At 34.1% G+C, this 22,873-nt stretch overlaps 1 protein-coding gene across 2 annotated transcripts in view; it reads left to right on the top strand.

The window, feature by feature from the left end:
- Nucleotides 1-22,873, top strand: part of LOC144974946 (isoleucine--tRNA ligase, cytoplasmic-like) — a 63,519-nt gene that overhangs the window by 578 nt on the left and 40,068 nt on the right. For both annotated transcript variants that reach the window (XM_078918484.1, XM_078918485.1), the window contains exons 2-11: nucleotides 5,185-5,327; nucleotides 6,534-6,690; nucleotides 7,187-7,306; nucleotides 11,373-11,507; nucleotides 12,069-12,153; nucleotides 12,537-12,665; nucleotides 14,998-15,085; nucleotides 15,583-15,643; nucleotides 15,793-15,891; nucleotides 18,615-18,737. In XM_078918484.1, coding sequence (XP_078774610.1) covers nucleotides 5,206-5,327; nucleotides 6,534-6,690; nucleotides 7,187-7,306; nucleotides 11,373-11,507; nucleotides 12,069-12,153; nucleotides 12,537-12,665; nucleotides 14,998-15,085; nucleotides 15,583-15,643; nucleotides 15,793-15,891; nucleotides 18,615-18,737 — 1,119 coding nt within the window. In that variant the 5' untranslated portion in view covers nucleotides 5,185-5,205. The remainder of the gene's footprint in view (nucleotides 1-5,184; nucleotides 5,328-6,533; nucleotides 6,691-7,186; nucleotides 7,307-11,372; nucleotides 11,508-12,068; nucleotides 12,154-12,536; nucleotides 12,666-14,997; nucleotides 15,086-15,582; nucleotides 15,644-15,792; nucleotides 15,892-18,614; nucleotides 18,738-22,873) is intronic.

Here is a 22,873-nt window from a genome sequence, read left to right as displayed (position 1 = left end):
CCTATCGATAAGCTGGCTGCTGATTGAAACAGGACTTTAGCAGGGAGAAAAGGGGTTGGTCACGGGCGGCCAAAATTAAACATACTGCGCTGCCTTCGATCTTGATGAAATCTGCGGAGACATGAATAAATGAATTATTATCTAGATGCCTTTTCTTTTATTTCTTTTTCCTCTCTCAGTTTTGAAAAAACTAACAAAAGTTTTAAGATGACGTAAGTTTTATCAAATTATAATTTTTGACATTCATAAAGGTGCCTACATTGATTTCAAGATTACATTAAAAGAAAGCTTGATTTTGCTCTATAATATTATACCAGAACCGTTCAGATACTGTGAAAAATAATAATAATGCATTAGTGTTTATGTGAAGTTGTGTTATTCAAATTTGAACCCAAACTAGCGCTTCACTTTTCCAATGACTAATTGGCACCTGTCTATAGGCTGGAATCAGACTACCTTCTAAAACTAAAACTAAAAGCGAGTATTTCCTCGCTTGTCCAATTCATGCATATATAATATACCTAGCATATGGTTGACTGAGGTAAAAAAAACAAACCCTGAAAGTGAAAGTTAGAGAGTGACTTTTGACTTGTTTGGTATGGCTATCCCATTTTCTCAGTCTCTAGATGACCGTCACTGCTTTATAGAGTGTGTAACAACCGCTACCACTTCATCCTCATCCATACCACTCCATGACTACCACAACCGTCACACCACTGCATTATCATCATTACTACCTCTACCACTACAACCATCACCACATCATCATTTACATCACATTAAGTCAAGTTAAAATGTCACCATTTTCATGTGCATTTTTCCTCAACAACTGTTCTGCTTGTACCTCTAAAGTGAAGCGCTACATTAACACTTAAAATAGCCAACAATTACTGTCGATCTATTTAGATCATAAGAAAATCAGATCCTACCTTTTAAAAACAGCTTAGATTTAAATTTGCATCTTCTCTCTTGGAAAACAAAGAGAAAAAAAACCATAACAAAAGTCCATTCCAAACTTAATATTTGAAATTATTTTGTCACTTTTTCATGATAGAATGCTCTTCATTCTGACTTCTGACTGATCCAAATTGTTTCAAAACAACCAAACTTGTAAATTTAGTTATTTTCTTGCAAAAATAGCTCAGAGGAATTGGATGAAAATCAGCAAATTGAGGAGCGAGAAGCTTCATTAAAATCATTGTAATTGAAATGTTTCAAGGAGTGTAAATAGTTTTTTGTTAGATTTTATGTATAGATGAGAATAGTATAAGCATCATGAGTTAATGACCATGGTTCATAAAATGACACAAATGTGTTGTCAAACTCTTTAAAGATTGGTATTTGTATTAGGCCTATTCAAGACATTTATGGAGATCAGATAAATAATAACTTGAGCTTTGAGTCATAGGTGAATGTTCGCTGACATATGCCGGAAATTCTGTTTTTTTTAGTCATGATAAAATAATTGCCTACCGGCAATTTGACCCTTTACCCGACTTTATCATTATTGCACCACCAGAATGTTAACTTTTAATACTAGGAAATACTGATGCACCAGTCCTGTGTAGGTGACAATTATACACATGTTTCACTTTTCTGACATAAATTTAATCTGTTTACATTGGAAACATCAGCTGATGCATCACACTTTGTACTATATTTTTATCTTTTCAGTTGGTTATGAAACGCTGGTTTTCACTACCTTTTGCACTATTTTTGAAGATTTGTATTGAATTATGCATATAAGCTTATTTTATACTTCAAATGGTCTCAGAGACCATTTAAGCTTCTATTTCTTGTTAAATAGAAGTTGCTAAGTGAAAATAAAATAAAACAATGAAGCCTTTAATCAAGGACTGTATTGCCAATAAACAAAAAGTGTTATTTCCCTTTGTGAAAATAGTTTATTTTGATATTATTATTTTTTCTTTAATTTTTTGTATGAGTCTAAATTTTTAATTTATATTAGTAAGTAGTTGGGGGGGGGGGGGGGGGCTGTAAGAACGCTGTAGGTTCAAAATAAATGCATAAAGAGCATTTTTGGGGGGTACTCAACTTGTATATATTATTACATAGGGTTTTCTCTTATTTAAACCAAAAGTAGTAATAGAAGTAGTAGTAATAATAATAATATTAGATCTTTATTGTCCATAAATATGGCAATTTGTCATTTAGTTACACTTGTTATAGTTATAGTTATATGATAACTATGACATTGAACAGATATTTCACTCATACCTATTTTTTCTCTCTCTATCTCTCTTCCTCTCTTTCTTTCACACGTGCAAGAACATATATATACAACATAAGCAGATGCATTTCGTTTTCAATTTGTTACAATTGTGACAATTCGACACCAAATATTATCATAATTATCAATTGGTCAATTTATCTAACATTCAATAAATCAGTAAGTCAATCAACATGTCAGTCCTTGGTTTGGCTGTACCATATGAAATATTCAACATTTTTATTGCTGATGGAACGTACGTCGATTTGTACTTGTTAGTTCTACATTTAATCTGACAAAACCTTCTCCCAGACAGTAAAAGATTGAATTCATGGTATATAATATGGTTTGTATTGTTGGTAATTGCGAACGCTTTTCTTTCCATTGCTTTCCATGAAATCTGTCTTTGTCATGAAGAGAATGATTTATTATTTTTGCTGCCTCTTTGATAGATTTTGAAATCTTTTATTTATCTCTAAGTGGGCATAAATGCAATTACACTTTTAATCAAATATAAACTCTTAATAGTTTTCTTCCCTACTTGAAATGTTCTCAATTTCCTTAGGATGCATAATCTTTGGGCAATGTTTTAGGTATTATATTAATATGTTGAGAGAAATTTAGGGAACTATCAATAGCTATTCCTAAATATTTAAAATATTCAACTATCTGAACATCATCTTTACCGATCATCACACATTTTAAGTCGCTTTTATTTTTTTTACACCAAACACTTGTTCTCTCATTTTCAACATTTAATTCAAGCTGATATTAGAAGTGGTAGAAGTAGTAGTAATAAGTAGATTTATATTAGTGGTAATAATACTCACTATTGCTACAACCACCAGCACAGCATTGGCACTGCCCCAACCATCATCACTACTTCAACCTATACCAACACTAGCATCAAAACAACTACCATGGTTTGGGTCTCTTGATCACTTCTTTGGGGTGTTTCGAATTTTAATAGCCCTAATTATTGCAATTTCTAAGCCTTATTCTAATTTAAATGGATAACTTATTTTGGTGTCTCCATAAACTAATAATGCTATAATCACTAGCGTTTGCTGTGAATGAGTCTTTAAATCAGGGCTGAGAATATTCTGCCTAAATGAGGTTTATCTTCGCCCATCACAATCACAATTCCACCTTTTTTTTTATGAATAAAAAAGACCACAACCACTACGTCGACATCCCTACCACTACTACTATTACAACCACCACCACACCATCATCCCTAAGACCACTACTAATACAACCACCACCACACCATCATCCCTAAGACCACTACTAATACAACCACCACCACATCATCATCCCTACCACCACTGCTACTACCACCACAACCACATCATCATCCTTACCACAACTACTACAACCACCACCACATCATCATCCCTACCACCACTGCTACTACCACCACAACCACATCATCATCCTTACCACAACTACTACAACCACCACCACACTATCATCCAAAAGACCACTACTAATACATCTGTACCTCCACAACTACTACAACCACTACCACATCGTCATCTCTACCTCCACAACTACTACTACTGTTAACTTTCAGCCATGCTTTGGGCTTTTATATAGCGCAATATCCACTAAATGGGCTGAAAGCGCTTTTAAAAAGTCTCTAACCAACAGCAAAAATCTGAGTAAAAAACCTTTTCCAAGACTCGACTACTGCGCCGAGTGAGCTCAAACCCAGGACCTTCTGATCTGAAAACGAGTGTCGTACCACAAGACCACATGGCCACACATCTGCTGACATAAAAAACTAAAGCTTATCAAGGATTTACATTACAATTTAAATCGATTTATACAGTCACATCTCTCTAACTCTACAATCCGGTTGTCTCCATTATTTGGACTGGTTGGATGGGAACAGATTTTTTTTCTTCTTTATGCATGCAGGTTAGGGACTGATTCCATTATCCAGATGTCTCTGTAATCCAGACAAAATTCTGGGAACGGAGGTGTTCAGATTGGAGAGGCTTGACTGTATTTAGGTTTTACTCTCACTATTAGTATTAGGTCGGTAATTACTCAATGTCAGCTACTTAGATCACATAACAAATACTGAAATTCTAAAAAGAACTGGAATGCGGGACGTTACGATCACCATCCAACAGCGCCATCTCAGCTAGGTTAGACATGTTCTCCGTGTCCGTGTGAAAGAAGACCGCTTCCCCAGAGATAACAACAGACTAAAGCGAGGACGACCACAGATGACGTGGAAAGTAACTGTTGATAAAGACCTTAATACTGGGGAGCTGACATGGAACAGGGCATACATGGCAGCACAGGACAGGGAGAAATGGCGAATCTGGATAGCCCAATGTGTCAAAGACATGGGAGTAATTAAGTTCTAGGTAAAATAAGTAGATCAGTATTGACTGAGAAATCCAAGGATTGCCACTCTTTATTTTTTCAATTGCCGCTATGTGGTCTTGTGATATGACACTCATTTTCAGATCAGAAGGTCCTGGATTTGAGCCTTGCTCAGCACATAGCTGGGTCCCAGGAAAGGGCTCCTTACTCACATTCTGTCACCGTACTTAGGTGTAAAATGAGTACCTGGTCGATAACAGGGTTGTCTCTGTCCAAAAAAATTGTAATTTCACCTAACGGGTATCATGTCATGTCCTACTGCCTACATGTTTAATGTTGCTGTTGGCCAAGGCCCCTTGTAAAGTGCTTTGAGCATGATTTGTGGATATTGCACTATATATTTTTAAAATGTCAAGCTCAAGTGTGATGGCCAATTTTTTTTTTGTCATATCAGGAAACCCGATTGGTCTGCAGATAGGGCTCTTGAAAAAGCATTTGGGGTCTTGAAAATTTTTTCAAGATTTTAGTGGGGACCATGAACATAGATTATGCATACTTTTATTCAATCCTTTAATCATCATTAATAATTAATTTTTTACATCATATCATTTTAGTTTTTAGGAGACTGGTTCAAAATGGCTCAGGCATCATCAACAGATTCAATTAATTTTGTAGAGGAAGAGGAAAAGGTCGGCAAATTTTGGAATGAAATTGACGCTTTCCAAACTTCATTGAAACTATCTAAAGGGAGGCCACGGTAATAGTAATATTAATCCTTCCCAACTTCTCCAACGACTTATTAATTATTTTCTCCATCACTGTTTACAATGGATAGTAGTTGCAATGGACTTGACATTGTGCATATCTTCTTATAACACAAAGAATTGATGTGTTGTCTTGATAAGTCCATTTCTCCCCCCCACCACCACCATTCCCACCCTGGCTTGTCTTATGCTATTGTGCTATTGATAGTATGCTGTTCAGAAATTAGCTCAAAATGCACAACAGTAATATTTAAAATATTCATAAAAAGTGTCGAGCAGGCACATGTATAAATAATGAGGAGAACTGTAAGATCAGAGAAGTGCCAGGTGAAAACAAAAAATAAAAATATCGCATTGTCAAAGCCAAACTTGGAATCCAACTGACTTGGCACCCTCCACCTGGCTGAGAGAGAGAGAGAGAGGGCAGCTGTACTAGCCACTGAGTCATCCAGCCACACAAAAATATGGCTTTCAAACTTAGAACCTATTGTGCAAACTCTCTTCTCTCAGCTACTTATGGGAGCAAACTGGAGGCTGGCTGACTGACCACGCAAACTTTTGATTATGGGGCAAATTAATGTTATACTCTCCTCTGTATGAAACAAAACAAACATGTAAACAGGACGCACATGGACTAGTTCCAGTATTGGGTTGAATAAAATGCAGATGAAGTTGTGGAGCAGGCCCTTGTGTCAGTTGGATCCCAAACACTTTTTATTTTCTGTTTTTATCTGGTACTTCTCCATACCCTATATTTCTCATCAGTAACATTTATAGAGACATATCACTTGTGTATTGTTAACAGCTTGTTTGCCATATATGGTATGTGGAAAGCACTTATCACTGCTTTGGCTGAGAAAAACAATCAACTGCTTACTTTCTATTCATATAGGCATTCTTGAATTCTATTTGCACGTGGTTGGGCCAGGAAACCCAAAGGGCTATTAAGATCTTTACCTCCCTCTGATATTAAAATACTGGTCTACTGCCAAGAATTTTCTTCTAAATCTCAATTCCTGAATGAGCAAGGAACCAGAGCGGTGAAATGGTTTAATACAGAGTTGAAGGATACTTTACATATTCTTAGTTGGTCTCCTAAAAATCAACCCAAGCTCCTTCTAATGAAATTATTTTTTCCATTACCTCAGAATATATTTACATACAAAAGAAAAAGTGTTTATATTATTATTTATCAACAGCTATTCCTTTTATGATGGTCCTCCATTTGCCACTGGTCTTCCTCATTATGGCCATATATTGGCTGGTACCATCAAAGATGTAATGACCAGATGGGCCCATCAAAGTGGATATCATGTTGACAGAAGATTTGGATGGGATTGTCATGGTTTGCCTGTGGTTAGTAATATTCTGTCTCCTTTAATTTTTATGGCATCAATTCAAATAGGTTGGATATCATTTTAGCATATTGTTTTTTAATTTCATATTTGCATCAGTTTAGAATAGAAAAATAATTCATTGCAGACTGACACATAAAACAAGATGGCTAAGTCAAAAACAATTGTGATCTAAACAGCATGTTGATTTTCACAAGCTTTTTCCAAGATGAGTTGAAAAATTAAATAAAAATGACAACGATTTCATTTTCAGTGATGCACACAACATTTTAGATATTCATCTTAAGTTTTCATGGTTTTGACAGACTATATAATGTTGATCTTAAAACACACAGAAATATTTTAAAAATCTTTAATACATGATCAGAAAGTTTCTGTATCAGAAATTTAAGGAGTTCCTAGTGTTAGTGTTGTTTTTTTTTTTACTCAAGAGCAATGTATTATTGTGGTGACCATAGCTTTGAAAAGTATAACTCAAACCATGGTTTTCATTACAGGAGTATGAGATTGACAAAACTTTAGGTATTAAAGGACCGGATGATGTAGCTAAAATGGGCATCAAGGCTTATAATAATGAATGTCGAAAGATTGTTCAACGTTATAGTAATGAATGGAAGGTAAGTAAAATTGAGTTTTCAATGAAATGCTCTTATTTTATCCACGTGATTCAGTAGTATGGGATGTTGCTATTATGATCTTGGTCGTGCCTTGGGTAATGAGTCACAAATGATATGCTACAGCCAAAAAAAAAACAGTTATAAATGTTTTAATAGCCTAAAGGTTTCGATGTATCATTCTCTCTCTCTCTCTCTCTCTCTCTCTCTCTCTCTCTAATAAAGATGGTGACCTTTGGGGTGGGGATTGGGTAGTAAGAGTAGGATAGTGGAGCTGAAAATCCATTTCAAATTTAAAGACACAGAAGACAGATCTGACTGTCAGACTTCAAGTTGATGATGGGAGTATATAAAGCTACTCCAGTACAACTAATGGGGAGCTAATAGAAGTTGTGGGAAAACTAAACCAATTCTCTTTTTTTTTTTTATAATGTCTGGATGAACAAAGTGCAAAACAGCAAACTTAGTGATTCTGCAGTGGTTTGAAGATTCGAAGCTTGTTTCTACTTTTGATGATATCTCGTCCATGGTAATAAATATAAGAAATAAATATCAATAATTACCATCAAACTGAGAAAGGATTCCCCTGTACATGAGTAAATGAAGTTAAGAATTAATATTCTATGTTAAATCATATACTGAAAGGAGAAAAAATGTATGAATGCAATCAGAGGTTATATTTATCAAGAAATGACGCCACAAATTCACAAAATAACACAACTGTGAACAAACTAACAGTGCTTCACAGCATGACAATAATTCACATCAAAACAGCACACACAATAATATGGAATTTAGTAATGTATTTATTGTTTTTTGTTATTGGCTGAAGAAGGGGTTTGAGCCCGAAATGTTCCGTGTTTGGTATTTTGTTCTTTTTTGACGTTGTTATATTCATTTTTTGTTTAATTCTTCTTCTTCTAGGTTCCATGCCTGGTCCAGGCTTCGGATACTGCATGAATTATCTCTCTCCATTCCTCCCTGTCTCTTGCTTTTTCAAACAGCTCTTGGATTGTTAGGTTGGTGAAGCCCTTCAGTTGGTCTATGAGTGTTTTTCTTTGTCTCCCCCGGGCGCGTTTACCAGGTATTTTTCCACAACTTGTCAGGTATTCATTCTTATCTTTCCTTACTATGTGTCGAAAAAGGATAGTTGTCGATCCACTATTAAGGGCATTAGTTTCCTTTGTTGGTATGTTTGTTTTAGCACTTCTTCGTTCGTTTTGTGTGCAGTATACGATATTCTCTGCATCCTTCTCAAGCACCACATTTCAAAAGCTTCAATGTTCTTTTGTGTTTCTGCATTTGTAGTCCAGCTTTCGCATCCGTATAACAAGATTGGCCACACGTAGCACTTCAAGACTCGGAATCTAATCCCGAACGACATCTGTTTGTTTTTCAAAATGTTTCCCAGGTCCATGAAGGCCTGTTTGGCTTGAGTTATTCTTGCTCGTATGTCTCGGTTACATCTTCCATCTGTTGTCACTATTGAACCTAGGTATTTAAAACTTTCTACGTTGGTAAGTTGCTCGCCGTGAATCGTTATATTGCAGGTGTTGTTGTTTTCGGGGTTTTTCTGTATTACCATGCATTCCGTTTTGGTGATATTCACTTCCATTCCCTTGGCTTCACTATCTACTACCACTTTGTCAACAATCTTTTGAAGTTGGATTTCTGATGTTGCAATGAGTACCGTATCGTCTGCGTATCTTATATTATTTATGTTGTGACCTCCTACTTTTATTCCCTCCATATTATTTATGCCCCTCATGATTGTTTCTTGGTATAGATTAAACAGATCTGGTGAGGCAACACACCCTTGACGGACTCCTTTCTTAATAGGAATGGAATTTCCTGTAGAGTTTCCGATTTTGATAGATGCCTGCTGGGTGTAGTATAATGTTTGCATGAGACTGAGGTCTTTCTCATCAGCGCCAATGGAGTGCAGTTGTTTTAGTATTTCTTCGTGGCGTACTCTATCAAAAGCTTTTTTGTAGTCCACAAAACAGAGGTATAGTGGGGTCTGAACCTGTATAGCTCTTTCACTTAAAACACGGAGGAGGTATATTGCGTTCCTTGTCCCTCTGTCAGGTTGGAATCCATATTGTTCTTCTGCGATTTCGGGGTTAATCTTATTCCTTAGCCTGTTGATAATTATACGCAACAGTATTTTGTTGATGTGGCTTATTAAACTTATAGTTCTAAAATTTTCGCATCTGACTGCACCTGCTTTCTTTGGTATTGCTATGAAAATAGAGTTACAGAGATCTTCTGGAATTTTCCCAGTATTGTATATATTGTTGAATAATATGTGAAGTTCATCAATTGCTAGATCTCCTAGGCTTTTTAATAACTCTACAGATATTTCATCAGGGCCTGTTGCTTTACCATCCCTCATTCGTTCCATGGCATGTTCAATTTCACTTTTGGTGATGTTTGGTCCGCTTAATGGTTCTTTGAATTTCAGTGGTGGTTCATTTCTATTTGGATCATTGTACAGTTCGCCTATGTATTCTACCCATCCGCTTTCTATATGTTGTTCTTCAAATAGCAGTTCCCCTTGTTTGTTTTGGATACAACTTCATGCTGCTTTGCTTTTCCTTTTCCCTGATAGTTCTTTTATTCTTTGGTGAGCTTGTTGGGGTTGGGTTTGTATTCTCTTTCGATTTCGCAGCATTTCCAGTCTAGATAGTTCTCGTGTGCCTCGATGCATTTGGATTTAATGTGGTTGTTCAATGTTTGGTATTCTGCAGACCCTCTGTTGCATTTTCGTCTTTCTTCAAATAGGTTTAGAATTTCATTTGTCATCCATTCCTTTTTGCTGTTTATTTGAGCTATTGGTAAATGCTTTTCTGTAGTTGCTTTGACACACTTTTGGAATATATCAAATTGTTTTTCACATTTTTCGTTATCAGGTTCACTTTGGCTTTGTATCATGAGTGCATTTTCAAATTCTTCTCTCATTTTTGTTTGTATGCCATTGTCTTTGCATAACCTGTAATCCCTCTTTATTCTACCAGCTGTTCTCTGAATAGCTTTAAACTTTATCCTTACTGTACAAACAACTGGGACATGGTCACTGTTTAATAATATGTTCATACACTTTCCTCAAATTTTATATATCTTGCCAGATATTTATAAGGAAAGGCACAATTTGTATTTTGCATTTGTATTCAAATAAAATATTCAGTTAAGCAATAAAAGATTATTAGATACGTTTTTTAAAAGAAATCAATTTGCATTTTAACACAAAATCTTTTTTTGCAAATACAAATTCTTTGTAGATCGAATATGTGTGTATTAATTAGTATAATTCTTTGAAATACAAATTTCCAAACCAACAATCCTATCTTCAATAAAAATGGTTATTTAAAATATCAAGGGCTTCCATGCCATTTTCACAAAAGATGTCTAATAAAAGAAATGCCTTAAAAATTATATTCCTTCTTTGTACAGTGGTCAAAATATAAAAGGATTTAAGTTTGCAATAAAACATATTTGTATGAAAATTTTAAATGTCAATTGAACTAGTAAAGGCTCTAGGCTTGACAGAAAAAAAAAGCTTTTTTTAAAAAAATGATATTAGATTTATATATATATATATATATATATATATATATATATATATATATATATATATTAATATATATATATAGAACATACTTTAAATAATTTTGCTGTTCATTAAAAAAAATTGATGATGCTGATAGAAAAACAACACTTCTCCATCATTGGGACCCTGAATTTAATTTCCATCTCCAATAACTTGGAAAATATAAGCAACGTGTGTTTACCAATGGCATTTTGTCAAGGTATTGAAACACCAGCGTGGACATATTTTGATTGAATTGTGAATTAAAGATCTTACCACTGAACCACAGTGACAAATGGAAGAGAGAGATGATAACTGTTTTGAAATCCACACATAAAACATTAAACATGTGTAGACAAGCCCTCAAATCATTCATCAATCGATAATTTCCTGGCAAAACCAATGTCAAAACAGAAAAGAAATGAGGGTCACAACAGGAGTTACTATTGTTACTATAATTGTGAAATTTATCTTCCCCAGGAGATAACGGGCCGCATGGGTCGTTGGATAGATTTTGACAGGGATTATCGCACAATGTACCCATGGTTTATGGAGTCTATATGGTGGGTTTTCAAACAACTATACAACAAGGGACTTGTCTATAAAGGATTCAAGGTAAATTATTTTGATTGCCTCAATAATATTAGCTTGCAAATTAATAATCAAATGTCCCTTCTCCCCCCCCCCCCCCCCCCCCCCCCCCCCCCAACACACACACACACAAAAGAAAATGTAGTCATAAATACATCACTGATTATATAGCCCATGCTGATGGTCGTTTCCATTAGAATATGAACTTATCTCATGCACGAGGCTAGCAATTGGTATGAAGTGTGTGTTGATTTAGTGTTTTAGTTTTAAGACTCATTATTCTCTTCATAGTATTATTTCATGTTTAGATTTATATCATGGCAATATCTTTCACAAAGGGGAAATACAAACAAAAAGAAATTAGTTATTATTATAGTTGTTGTTATTTTGTTATATCCTTATCATTATTATTATGATTTATTTTTGTAATTATTCAAACAAATTTTATCTATTTATTGTTGTTTTCATTAATTTTTTTTTAGAAATATTTAAAAAAAAGTTTCAATGAAAGGCTACTGTTACAATATATAAAATTGCTAATTACTGTAAGCCCAATAAGTCTTGATGTTTTCAACATTGTTTCAGGTTATGCCTTACTCGACAGCTTGCAATACACCTTTGTCTAACTTTGAATCAGGTCAAAACTACAAAGATGTGACTGATCCGGCAGGTAATAGATAGCATTAAAATGAAAGCTCTTATCCTTTTTCATGTATAATAAATATTTTGTTGTTAAATTCACTTTCACTAGTAGAAAAAAAAAAGGAAATTTGATTAAGAATTTTGTTTTTTGTTTTGGTATTTTGACCTTAGTTATAATAATATATTCTCAATGTTGACAATTGAACTAAATTTTGAATTTATTACATAGACAGGTAGGTTTTATCTGTTAGTTGTGCTGGCTAGTAGATTAAGTTATATTCTAATTTCTTTTATCATGTTCTTTGGACATATCCAAAGAAAGTGGAAAATTAATTATTCTACATATTTACTCAATGGAAATAGCCTGTGATTGATCAAATAATGTTTCTTTACAATGTTCATCCAAAACAGTAATAGTTTCTTTTCCACTGGAAGAAGATCCCAACGTGTCCATAATTGCCTGGACAACTACTCCCTGGACACTGCCCAGTAACCTAGCCTGTTGTGTTCACCCTGACCTCATTTATGTGAAGGTTAAAGGTCAGTCAATTCGGGTCATTTCCTATTATATTATTGTTATATTACATAGATGTCAGCCTTCATGATAAAGATGAGGTTGTCTCGATTTAGGAAAAGAAAACATAAAAGTTGTTCAAGAAAGTATAAGACTTTCACAAAGCTATGAACAGACTAGAGGTTGAATTCAATAGATACAGTTGTGAAAAATATGAAGAAGAATTCCTTCACTCTCCACAGTTGAGCAATGGTTCTCACTGAGCAAAAAGGCGTTGACTCTATTGGTGTCAATAAGTATGGAGACTGTCTTGTTTTATGTTAGGACTCCTTACCATTACTCCTTCCATTTGTGAATGTGAAAGTTTTTTTCGGTCAAGTGAGGAAAAAAATCTGATTTTAGAGGACCCCTGAGCACAGAGATGTAAGGTGGCCTACATATCATGGTCAAATTCTACTCCTTGCTGTGGAAGATAATTTACTCCAGAAATCCTGGCATTGAAACAGCAGTAGATGCAAGATTATGCTGTTAGTATGTATGGAAATGATCCTTGCATGTCCTAGGAATATAGTTTTTTGACCAGCAAATTAAATCAAGAACAGACACATAGACATGCATGGGATATTGCCGGCATGTCAGCCTTTCATGGTTGCAGGAGAAAGCCTGCCAGTCGGGGAGTCGCATCTCCATACTTTCTTATGTCATATTTTGTGCTCATTTGCGTGAATTTTGGTAACTCTTCATGTTTTTTTTTTTGGTGATATCAGCCAAGACAGGCTGGCACCAGATGTAACACAAGACCGGTGATGGTCTTCGATTAGTTGATTTTCAAAAAGGGGGAGGGGGTGGGATGGGACAGGTGGGTCTTTTCTTTTCTCTGTTATAGGTACTTAATGGCTTCTCTCTCTCTCTCTTTCTCTCTCTCTCTCTCTCTCTCTCTCTCTCTCTCTCTCACTCTCTCTCTCTATCTCTCTCTCTCTCTCTCTCTCTCTTTTTTTTTTTTTTTTCTTTCTTTCTTTCTTTCTTTCTTTCTTTCTTTCTTTTTAAATATTTATATAGGATTAAATAACAATTTCCGTCCAATTAAAAAAAAGATCAATTCATGAACTATTCTGGCAGATTAGTCTCTCTCAGTCTGTGTCTTGTTAGAAGCTGCATAACCACTAGGTTACACTAGCAAATATATTGTAGTTTATAAAGTATGAAAAAATACTCTCTGGTCATTTTGCCAAACGTTTATCATAATCTTTTGATGTAGCGAGCGATATGAGTAATATTGTTGGCCTTTAACCTTAAAATTGTTTTGTGGAAATGACAATTCATTGCAAAAAGTAAATTTATCTCAATGATAAGAGTGGATGTACAGTAGTAGTAATGATAATATATAACTATGATTTTTTTTTAAAATAAAAATTTTGAGGTGAAAATATTGTTCACCATATTGTCATATTGTATTGGAATGGGATCTTTCTACTTTCAGACTCTAAGATATTGAATCTTCCAAATATATTTTGATACGAGCCAAATCTCTTTAACCTGTTTCCCTTTTTGATTTGTGTTACCAAAAAAGGCCTATGTTGCAGCCAGGGGTACGGATGGCAAATTCATTGTACCTGTATGTGGATTATGTTGTCTTTACATTTTAAAAAACAAAACTGTACAGACTGCAGGCTTTTTCAGAAAATTTGTCTAAAATCGTTTGGTCTGCAGGCTTTTTGAGATTTTTTGCTCCCACCCATGCATAGAGAGTGTTTAATATAGCAATCTCAATCTAGATTATGTTTTGTAATAGTCCAAGCATTCTGCTATTTTGCTTAATGATGGTAGCGCAGGTTACAAAATGAAAAGTTGGTGCAAAGTGATTAAAATGCATTTGGAAGTTCTGGATTTATATTATATAGCATAGCCAAGACTCAAATTTTCTAATAGAGGAAAAACAAAATTGTTTTATTTTGTTTTGTTTTTTTTCCATTATATTTTGTTGTTGGAAGGTTGAATTTTATTTACACTTTATTTATTTTGACATCAGTGGGGCTTGTAATAATCCCCCAAGTTTTATGTTTTTGCTAAAAAAAAATATCAAGTATTTCAAAACTCATTACAATACCTAAAAAGTTTTCAGTTTACAATTTGTCAAGACTTTAAGCATGGCGTCACATTAATATGATTGTATTGTCACAATAATATTCAATTTTTTTATTTTTTTTTAAGAAAAGCACTGACCTTTTTAATAATACTTTTAAACTTTTTTATCCAACCTTATTACATTAAAAAAAATCTAAGATGCAGTTTTATTGTAAAGTTTGGGTTACATAAGTTTGAATTATGCTTGTGGTGCTAATTAACTTCATTCTCCAGACACAAAGACTGACAAAGTATACCTCATGATGGAACAACGTCTCTCTGCTCTTTTCAAATCTGAGGATGAGTATCGGGTTCTTGAGAAGTGAGTTTGAGTTGAATTCATTTTTTTATTCCTTTTTTCTTCTCCATAAGTTGACTATTGCTGACTTGTGTATTTTTTATAAACCTTTTTGGAGCACTTTATGACTTATTACTTGTCTCTGTCCGAAAAAAATTGTAATATCGCCTCACAGGCGTCATATCTCGTTCCACATGTTACATGTTGCTGTTGGTCAGGGACCCCTTGTAAAGCGCTTTGAGCACGTTTAGTGGATATTGCGCTATATAAAAGCTAAGTTTTTTTAAAATAATGATTCATAGCATTGTGATTTGATTGGTTTTTCTTCATCTAGAAAACTTTTTTTTCTTCCTCCTCTCTTCATTTGTGCCAATTAATAAACTATGTTATATTAAGAATACTAAATAGGCCATTATGTTGTGGTTTGATTAAAGCAAGCTCAAGAAGTAATAGGTAATTGAACCATGGTTTCTTGCAGACACATTTGTTTGGACTTTTACAAATTTATTTTCATTCTTCAGATTCCCTGGAAAGAAGTTGGAAGGCAAACGCTACACACCTTTGTTTGATTACTTTAAAGAGGTATTTAAAAAAAATAATTTTGTGTTTGGATTATTGGAAATAAGTTTTACAATATTAAATTAAAACTAAATATAACTGATGACTAATATGCAGACCTTTCGTATGATCTGTTGCAAATGCCCTTCATTAATGTCTATTTTTTCCATCAGCTTGGTCCATCAAATGGTGCCTTCCGTGTGTTGTGTGATACGTATGTTACCACTGATACAGGTACTGGGGTAGTTCATCAGGCTCCATATTTTGGCGAGGTGAGTAATGATTATCTCGTGCTTTTCAAGTGCTTCAATTATACATATATATTATATATGAGCCAAGGTCAAAAGGTGCCCGCCTGATACCAGTGTTAAGAAAATTTGATTTTTACTTAATTATAGGCTGTTTTCATTGGGTTAATGCTTGTAATCAATTGATAATATGAAGAAGAGATAAAATGAGATAGCTCAACATACTCTGTTCAACAGGATATGAAATAAACAACTTGAAAGTCAAATTTGAATGCTGTTTGGCATGTGCTTAAAACGAGGTCAACGCATCACCTTTTTAGAAATCATGTAGAAATTAAATGTGATGTTTTAGCTCATGTGATTTAAATTTGACTATTAGTATAAAGTCAAAATTTACTTTTAAACGCAATTGCAGTATATTACATATCTGATTAAGTTTCATATAGAGTTCTTAAAAAGTTGGTGTTGCTTGTGACCTTTGGTGTCATCAAACACAGCACAATACTAAGACTCGACACGAAACTTTAAAGCTCATGATTAATGTTTAGAACATGTTTTATTATGAGAAAAAAGCATAGATTTACTATCTTAAGTCAAATCTTGGAGTAAATGTATACCGTTTTGCCGATATTGAGGTTTATTGGTTTTGGTGTCATTTGTCACAAGCAACACGGCATGCGTGAACACGTGGAAGTTTGTTTCGTTAAATGGCGATTCGCAATTTGGATCTACTCTTCTTACCAGTCTTTGTAGTGCAGCACTTTCATTTGCCTTTCCAGCGTGGCGCCAGGCAGAAAAGGTAAGTTGAACTTTGGTGTCATCGCTATTTTACATTGTCACAAGCAACACTTGATATTGGATATTACAAAGTGCCACCAAAAAATTATATTTTCATCTGTTATTCTATTTACAAATATGATATTATGACATCTCACATAAGACTGTGATTTTGACACAATTAATTATTTCCTTGTAATTCTAATTTTTTTTATGTTTTAGGGTTGTATCAATCAAGAAAAAGACAAAACTCAAGCTTTTGACGAATCCAGATAAAAGAAGGGTTGTCAAGAAATTTGATTTGATTTACTATTAACACACTAAATTACTACAAACTAGCAGATTTGAGCAGTAGGGTGGATGTTACCGTATGGTTACATGAATTCATTACCATGGCTGATATTTATTTAGTGTTTGTGTGATTTCTGGTACTTTTTATGACCATTGGTGTCATTGGTTAAAATGTCACAGGTGACACTTAAGTTTGAAGTTTCTAATGTATTTCTGTTTTCATGTTCTTCAAAGCTTGAAATGTCATTGAATTACATTTTAACAGGCTATATTACATGTGTTCAGTTACTATTCTTGATTTATTGAGGCAAAATTGCGTTCTAGTGCCGATTTTGACCAAAGTAATAGCAACAATGGTATTACTAATTTCTAAGTATATTTCCAATTTGAAAGTATTTTGTTTCTTAAAATATTATTGAATTTCATTTTAGAGTAGGTTATTGTGCTTTTTTGACTGAAAATAATGATATATTATGGACGAAAGTGTGATTTGGTGTTGCTTGTGACATAAGTAATGGTGTCACCGGTCTTATGTCACAAGTCACATTCAGATGCTCTAATTTCCATGTATATTTCTATTTTTGAAGTCTTTGGTTTCTGAAATATTATTAAATTCCATATTTAACTGTGGTTATTACACTGGTTTGACTGAAATTAATGATATATTGTCGAAATTTCAATTTGGTATTGCTTGTGACATAAGTAATGGTGTCATCGATCTAATGTCACAAGTGACACAATGTCGCTAAATAAGATATGCTTTGGTCACATTATTTCCTAACATTTTATTTCAAAAGTTTCTGAACATTGCTGGTAATAAGCATATGCAATATTGTTGTTGTTGTTAATGCACAAACATTTTTATGAAATAATATATTTGCATTATATGTTGCTTGTGACCGATGACACCAAAAAGCAACCTTTTCTGCAATAGTTGGTAATATGATTGTTGTTGATTGTGTCTTTTTGTCTATAACTTACTAAATAAAGTTTGATACTCAACAAAAATCATTTGGTTATAGAGTTTTTTGTCTCATTTTGGTGTCACCGGTCACAGGTGACACCAGCAACCTAAAGGCATTGTTGACGATATTATGCTGTGTTAGACCTTAAAGTTATCTAAAGGGCCTTTGATTCATGAAGTACAGGGTTTTTGCTACACATATAGAAACATGAATGGACTATTATGTCACTTTTATTTTGAGAAAAGAAATTGGCACCTTTTGACCTTGGCTCATATATATATATATATATAAACTAAATTTTATATCTTGAAAAGCAAAATATTTTTCATATATGGATATACTGTCGATAAAATGTTTTCTTTTTCTTTTTTAAAAATGTTTTTCATTGACCTTCCCATTCTTTTCTTTTCAACAAAACCCCATAAAAACTGTAAAATCGTCTTTAAACTTCATTTTGTCTTTTTTTGAGCTTGCCCATTGAACTGCTCTTCAAAGACCTTTTTCACTTCGTAAGATGAAGGATGTTAGAAACCAGTCTCAAAATTTGACTCAACAATGAACTTGCTCCATCTTCTCCACGATTGCATTTTGTCGGTTTGATTTGTTTAATTACCTTCTCATGGCTGCCTGCATGTCACAATCTGCCTTTGAACTTGTCTTACATCCAAATATTTCTGCCTCCCATTACTTACCCCTCGTGTTTCTATCACCAAGGACGATCAAAGAGTCTGTCTTGCCTATGGGATTGTCAAGAAAGGAATGAAGATGGTATGTCCTATTGACCCCAGTGGAAAGTTCACTGAGGAGGTCTCAGACTTCCAAGGAATGTATATCAAGGTATGTTGATTTTTTAATTTTTTTGGTACGCACAAAGAATGAAAGAATTGCCTAACCCCCCCCCCCCCCAAAAAAAAAACCCCAAACAAACAAACGATGATTAAAATCACATCATTGAGGCTTTAGGGTACAACACAGTTATAGTTGTTGTTTTAAAAATAAATAACAATAGTCAAATGGAATGCAAAAATGATGATAAAAACATTAGCGATACTAATAGTAATAATAATGATAATAATAATAATCATAATAAAAATGATGATAATAATAATGATAATGATGATAATAATAATTATTATTATTATTAATATTATTATTATTATTATTATTATTATTATTATTATTGTTATTACAATGATGATTGATGGTAATAACAATTAATGTCAATGGTTGTGTGGCTATCTGTTCTTCTGGAATGAAATTCACTTTCAGACCAGGAGATCCAGGATTCAAGTCTGGCTCCGAGCAGTGCATAGTTTAGTCCTTGGCACAGCCGTTTACTGCTTTCACTTTAGTTCGACAGGTAAATTTTGACGGACGCTAGTTCATAACAGATGGCGAGTCACAGCCTGTGCCGAGAGGGAGACTGAGCAATTTTTCCTAATTTGATGATTTTTTTCTCAAGTTCAAAGTAAAGATGCTATTAGATGTTGCAATAAGATATTTTAGAGTCATAACTAGTGATTTACAAACTTTTATTTGCTATAATTTTAGTAGATCATTTGGGATTAGATTTTGTAGGAAATAACCATAAAAATGGGTCAGAAATTTTAATTCCTTCAAACGATATAATCAAAAATTACATAGTTATCTGAGTTTATACAAATAAATGAGAAATACTGCAATAATCATCAATATTCACAGTGTGACAGCAATAAAAAAAAAGTGTGATCACCGCATTGTAGGGGGTTTGTTGATCAAATGATCAAAATGAACTGGTTTTAGTAATGTCAATTGACAATTCTTAGGTAAAGATATGTTATATGCATTCCTTTGACGTTTGTATAGATCAAAACTATATTACATAATAATAATAATAATAATAATGATCATTTTCATGAAAATAATATAGTGGCTATCACCTAAATGCCTGCTAAATTTGGTAAAACACAATAATTTCTTTTTAAAATATCATTCTAAATGCCCGTTTAAAAAAAATTGGAATTCGCCTATATGTCCACTCTAACAGAAAGGAAATTTTTTTAAAGAAAGAAAGAATAAATTCACTGAATCATTTGCGGCCAAAGAATTGACCCATCACCTGTTTCCGAGAATTTTATTTAACTTCCCAACGCCCCAAATTACTATCAATTGATTCAATATAATTTACTCCTCCCAACTTCCCGCTCTCAGGCAATTTCCTTCCATGTCCCTCAAACTGTTTTCTTTCCGGAGTGTCCAATTAGCTTTTTACAATTGCCCATTTCCAATTGGCTGCTGAATAAGGACAATTCTAATTTCAATTGTCCACCAGTCAAGCAAAGTCAAGAAAGCTCCTCCTACTCAAATCGCACATACCCACGAATATGATAGGCCTTGTAGACCAGTCACTGGTCTTTGATGTTACACAACCATCCGCCAGCTTTGATCACATCGCTTTTGATGATGTCACTCAATATCTATCTTCTTCTCTCAACCCCGTTGACTGTACCACAAGTCAACATAAAAGAATATTGTGATGAGGTGCGAATCATGAAGATGGAATGACGTAGCTGTGTTAAAGTTATAGGTTCAAAGTTCAATTGTCAGAGAGAAATGATGAGAGATTAAACTGCGGTGGTAAAATGATCAGATAATCAAAATGAATTGTTATTTTAAAATAAATTGACAATTCATAGGTAATGATAAGTTATAAGTATTCCTCTGAAGTTTGTATAGATCTTAACACATTTTTATACTTTTTATTAACATACGTAAAACCTCACGATTATTGTAAGGAACAGCTGATTGTTACATGTCACAGAAACTGCATCTAATTAATATTTTTTTCACCGATGGAACTTCACTTGCTAATTCTGGAGCAGTTTGCATGAAACGTTTTTTAACCACATAAATATCTCATTTGAGCCCTTTCACAGCATATTCGACAGAGTCTATTTGCATTGAGACAATGCTTGTTTTCAGTATGACCATTCATCTGAGTACAGAAAGAAAATCATTAGTTATTATTGATATTGATGATGATGAGGATGATGATGATAATAATAATAATAATAAGAGTTATAATAATATTATTGATTGTTAGTAATAATACGATAGTGATCGCCTAGATGCCTGCTTATAATAATAACGCAATAATTTTCCTTTAAAATATAGTTCTAAATGCCCGTTATTCAAAATGGAATCCGCCTATATACCCACTCTGAAATATTTTTAGCAAAAATAAGATAGAGAAAGAAGTTTACTGTACCATTTGCGGCCCAAAAAGAATTGATTTATCACCAGTCTGCGAAAGTCATATTTGACACCTATAGAACGCCCCAAATTACTATCAATTCATTTCAAATTGACTCCACCTCTCCAGCAATTAATTTCATCCCATGACCTCCAAACTGCTTTCTGTCCACGGAGCGCCTATCAGATGTTTACAATCACCCATTTCCAATTGGCTGCTGAAAAAAGGACAATTATAATTTCAATTGTCCACCAGTCGGTCATTGGCAAAGTCAAATAAGCCCCTTCCACTCAAATCACATAAACCCTTGAATGTTCGGCCTTGTAGCGCAGTCCACCGGGCTTTTGATGTCACACAATCATCCGTCACCTTTGATCACATCACTTTTTGATGATGTCATAATATATCTATCTACCCTCTTTTCCTACGCCCGTTGATTGTACCAACGGGCGATGTCGAAGAATATTGAGGTGCGAATCGTGAAGATGGAATGGCGTATCGGTGTGAAATTTATAGGTTCAAAGTTCAATTTTCACAGAGAAATCATGAGCACTTGACTGAGCAAGCAATAAAAATCGTTCTGTGCTAAAAATTTACACTACTACTACTACTACTACTACTACTACTACTACTACTACTACTACTACTACTACTACGATTATTACTATTACTCGTGTTCTTATGTCTTATGTATACTCACCATTTCTTGATATCAATGAAAATAATTGCGTCTTGAAGATGAAAATGTGGCCGTTATATGCATATAAAATAGAAAAATATAGAAGTGTATGGTCAGCAATTGCAGCGTAAAAATGAACGATTTTACATAATCTGTCCTATAGCCCGACTGACAATGAAATCCAAGCAGTGCATTCTACCCGCAGGGATAAATATAGGCCAGTTCTCACGTTCTGGACATCTGTTATGACAATACCACACGGTGGTCTCCCCGTCATCGACAGTGGGTCGTTTCCATTGGGGGGTGAGACGGTAGTAAACTAAAGTGAAAGATATCTAGTGTAATAAACGGCTGTGTTGAAAAAGGCTGTTTACTCACATTTTCTCACTATACTCAGGTGTTAAATAAATAACTGGACGTTAACAGCATTGTCAGAAAAAAAATTGTAATATCGCCTAACTGGCTTCATGTCTCATCTTACATGTTAAGTGTTGCTGTTGGCTAGGTACCACTTATAAAGCACTTTGAGCATGTTTGGTAAATATTGTGCTAATAAATTCTCAGGTTTGAATACACAGGCATGTAAATCTTCCAATTGTCGGATTTCTGACAGTACGATTTTGCTCAATATATTCTGTTAAGTGCTGACATTTTAAAAATATAAATAAATAAAAGTACACATAAAATCCTTAAAGACAAAAGACAGAACCAACAAAAAATAAAATAAAAAAGAGTTATTTTGTGTCTCCAAAAAAAATCAGTTTTTATTCCGTTTCGAACACCGACTTAAAGACATAAAAGACTTTTTATTTGTCGAGTCAAAGACAAAACAATCAAATCAGCTAGATATATTATCCTTCCACTTATACGCTCTGCTAGACGTGGATGTATTCACTACCAACTGCCTACTGTGCCACAGACGAGAGAGGGATGACCGTCAAACATACGCAAAGTCAGTAATCAACTAACACACACATTGTGTTTCTCTCTATTTTGCTACCGACACACACGCAATTCTCCGCTTGAGAATTGTCCTCCCTACAGTTTTTTTTGTTTCCGTTT

Source organism: Berghia stephanieae, chromosome 6 (assembly GCF_034508935.2).
Source record: "Berghia stephanieae isolate SIO BIC M18660-M18661 chromosome 6, UCSD_Bste_1.3, whole genome shotgun sequence".
Classification (NCBI taxonomy): Eukaryota; Metazoa; Mollusca; class Gastropoda; order Nudibranchia; family Aeolidiidae; genus Berghia; species Berghia stephanieae.
This window is presented reverse-complemented; position numbering and strand designations above follow the sequence as displayed.